General features: G+C 48.9%; 1 protein-coding gene across 1 annotated transcript in view; it reads left to right on the top strand.

Moving 5' to 3' along the window:
- The first annotated feature begins 207 nt into the window (after positions 1-207).
- LOC101858131 (rho guanine nucleotide exchange factor 3) overlaps positions 208-1,708 on the top strand; it is a 13,696-nt gene continuing 12,195 nt past the window's right edge. The window contains exon 1 of the mRNA XM_013088209.2: positions 208-1,394. Within this exon, the coding sequence (XP_012943663.1) occupies positions 1,062-1,394 (333 nt within the window). The 5' untranslated portion in view covers positions 208-1,061. The remainder of the gene's footprint in view (positions 1,395-1,708) is intronic.

Here is a 1,708-nt window from a genome sequence, read left to right as displayed (position 1 = left end):
GGAGGGGGGGGGTTAGAAAAAATGCAGACAGAACTGGAGACAAAAAGAGAGAGAGAGAGAGAAGAGAGAAAGAGAGAGACAGACAGAGAGAGAGAGAGACAGAGAGAGAGCTAGGAACTAGGATTGTCTCCGTTTGTCTCACTACTCCCCATCTCCACCCCTCGAGCGCGAGCGGGCTCGTGACGTGATCATCATCATCATCACCGCCGCCATCATAGGCCTAGCAGCGGGCGGCGTCCCTCGCAACTGCTGGCGTTTTGGGACCGAGTGTACGGCAGTAACGATCTCACTGGCCATTGTGCGGGCAGACGCGCTGAGAAGCAGACGTGTGTGTGGCGAGATGCTGAGCTTAACGTTACAACTCTGCGGTTTGGAATAGAGGATTTTGTTCACTGCTCACTCTCTCACAGTCTCAGTGTTGATTTTGTGCCGCGCGCGAACTTAGCGAGTAAATCAACCAACTCGTTTTGTTGTTTTCCTTTTAGCAGATGTTGTGTCATTATTATCATTAGCATTTGTGGAGAATATATACTGAGGAAGTGATGATATTAACTTTGTGTGGTGTTTGACGGTAGTTATTGGTTGCTTGACTTGCGAGAAATTGTGTTTATTTTGACAACCACGAATGCTACTTAGAGAGTTTGTTTGCTTTTTATGACTTCTCAATCATTGAAGTTGAAGTAGATTCTAGATCTATATATCTAGAGACTGAATCTATGCTACCTTTTCTGAAGTCAAGACTTTCATAGTATGTTGTTGGTTGACGAAGTTTACGACAAAGTAGACCAGTTCTGTGCACAGAAGGACATTGACTATTAGTCTAGATCTAATTCTTGTACTGGAAATCGGGAATTCAAAGTTTTCGTGTTCTGTCTTTGAGCCAGATTGCGAGATACGACATTCTCTTTTGGACATTACTGCTCGTGTTCTTCTTTGAGCTAGATAGCGGGGCGCGACTAGATTCTAGAAGTTTTGGGACTTTTCTTCGTTCTCTCGACTTCTGTGATCACGGTGACGTGATCCACACCTCAGGCGCCAGTGTGTTTTTCCTACTGTGTTGCATGCGTGGTATTCTTCTCTTCCGTGAGAAGCGACGAGTGATGGCGGTCGGGGATGGAGCCGCGGCCGACCGTGAGGTGGCTCGCCTCGTGTCCCAGTGCGACTTCTACGTGGATTTGAACCCCAAGAAGCGCCGCAGTAGCCACCACGGGGGAGAGGGGTGTTGCGGTGGTGGTGGTATCGGTGTCGGTGTCGGCGAGGTGGTGGAGGTGTCGTCGCCAGAGGAGGACGTAGAGAACCAGGAGGTGGTGGAGGAGGGTAGCGGCGGCCATACTACCTGCGGCGGAGCCGGCGGTCACAGGGGGCTCCGGGTTCGGTTCTTATCCATGAGACAGGTGCGACGTTTGTGGTGGTCTGTGGGTGCTCTAGTGTGGTTTGCTCCCTCTTTGCTATCAAACGTCTGTGGGTGGTTGGCGGGTGCTCTGATATGGTTTGCTCCTTCTTTGCTATCGAACGTCTACTGTATCGTCTTTATCTCCCCCTCCTTTTTTGTGCTTTTTCTTACACCCTTGCAACACCTCTAGTCTTCGGCACTTATATAATATGACCTTATTGTGTTGCAAATGCCGTAAAACTCTTACGACCAAGAAAAAAAAGACATGTGGTGGTTATCCTTGCTGTATTTGTGTGTTTGTGTTTCGTTTCCGGG

The sequence above is a fragment of the Aplysia californica genome, unplaced genomic scaffold (genome assembly GCF_000002075.1).
Source record: "Aplysia californica isolate F4 #8 unplaced genomic scaffold, AplCal3.0 scaffold00703, whole genome shotgun sequence".
Taxonomy (NCBI): domain Eukaryota; kingdom Metazoa; phylum Mollusca; class Gastropoda; order Aplysiida; family Aplysiidae; genus Aplysia; species Aplysia californica.
The sequence above is the reverse complement of the archived record's forward strand: the minus strand, read 5'-3'. Positions and strand labels throughout refer to the sequence as shown.